Source organism: Cottoperca gobio, chromosome 5 (genome assembly GCF_900634415.1).
Source record: "Cottoperca gobio chromosome 5, fCotGob3.1, whole genome shotgun sequence".
Taxonomy (NCBI): domain Eukaryota; kingdom Metazoa; phylum Chordata; class Actinopteri; order Perciformes; family Bovichtidae; genus Cottoperca; species Cottoperca gobio.
Genome location: NC_041359.1, coordinates 7,850,113 through 7,851,737, shown reverse-complemented (window position 1 = coordinate 7,851,737; position 1,625 = coordinate 7,850,113). Strand labels below are relative to the sequence as shown.

General features: G+C 42.9%; 1 protein-coding gene across 1 annotated transcript in view; it reads right to left on the bottom strand.

Annotated features, from left to right (window-relative positions):
* Window positions 1-662: 662 nt before the first annotated feature.
* rpn1 (ribophorin I) overlaps window positions 663-1,625 on the bottom strand; it is a 5,489-nt gene continuing 4,526 nt past the window's right edge. Inside the window, exon 10 of the mRNA XM_029432322.1 lies at window positions 663-1,625. This exon is cut by the window's right edge and continues 11 nt beyond it. Coding sequence (XP_029288182.1) covers window positions 1,454-1,625 — 172 coding nt within the window. The 3' untranslated portion in view covers window positions 663-1,453.

Here is a 1,625-nt window from a genome sequence, read left to right as displayed (position 1 = left end):
CGCTCCAAATCTCCACTCGCAGTACAAACACACAAACAAAAATTCTATTGTGTGGCCTTTCACCAGCACCGAGCATCAGTGCTAACAGACATTGTCTTTGCTTTCCCCCTGCTGTGTATTTTCAGAATGATTATTGTATGGCACATACAATATGTTAACATTATCATTGTGAGGGGAACGGGGCATTATTATAGAGCAGGAAGTGACCTGCCGGGACCCCTGGTGACCTCAGAGGGAAAGTGATGACCTCAGACTGACCCTTGCGTTTGTCCCGGGCTCAGACTGTGATAGAGGCATGTCGGCTGCTGACTGGGGAGGAGAGGGCGATAGGTGGGGTTTCTTTGAAACAAGCATGCCACAATGTGCTGGAAATTCCCTCCGAAGTGCCAGCTTTAAAGGAGGCACCAGGCATAGTGCATATGTATCCAATTAAAAAAAAAATATGTTATCTTCATGTCAGCACAGTATTCAATGAGGTCAAAATCCAATGTGGTTTTGTTGAAGAGGCAAAAAAGCCTCCTACGGTTAAGTGGTGGTTCTTGACACAAATGCGCCCTCTTTTGATAAACCAAGAATACTGCTTCCCCAAGTGATCTCGCACCAGCTGTAAAGTAAAATCCCATTGTCCAGCTTTATAGCCCTAAAAAAAACATGCTAAATGATGAGTTTCTCAAAACTTTATTTCAAATTTGACAACTTTCCATATCATTGCCCATTTCACAAAGCATCCGTGTCCCATGTCTTTTCTCACATAAACCTAATCTCATGGTTTCACTAATCTCATGGTCAAAAAAAACAAAAGACACTTACAAAACAAAATCATACAAAATGTAGAAAATATGACTGAGGAACGTCAACAACAAGCATTTGGGATGACACAGAATTAGAGCTTCAAATTTGTTCAAATATAAACGTCAGTCAGGGGGCGAGTAGAAAAAAGTTGTAAGTGCAAAAGAGATACGATTGGAAAAAGTTCACCTTCATACTTCAGAGCGAGATTCAATCTTAGAATACGGCATATGTGAGTAAAGACATGAGAACGAAAACACACGGGCCCTTCTCCAATTAGTTTCCCAAAAACAAAAAGTCCCATAACCATACACAAGGGGGAAAACAAAAATACCAAGTCGAGATTAGAAACTTGAAAATGAAGTGTCAAGTCTGAGCAGTGTGAGAGTGTGTAGCTCAACAAACTGAAATACAGACAAACAAAAAACAAAAGTTGTGACGTAGCTGCGGTAGAGCTGCAGTGACCTCAAGTTTATCACAAGGCACAAGTGTTTTGGATAAACCAATCACTAGCAGAAGATGAGATGTTAATGTGTCCATGTCTGGGTTCAAAGATGGTACAAAAAATGTGTAAGCATTTGTGTCACATTTCATTTAATTCTCATTCATACAAATAGTCGGTTGTATGTTGGTGGTGTGTGCTAGTGTGTGTGGCAGGAGTAGTTTAGAGGGCGTCCAGCAGACTGTCGATGCGGCCGACGAACTCTTGTCTCTTGCCGGTCAGAGTCTTCTCGCTCTCGATGTAAGCCTCCTTCTTGACCTTACCCGCCACCAGCCGCTCCGCCTCCTGGCAGGAGCGACACACCAGCTCCTTCACTTGGCCGTCCACCTTCTGC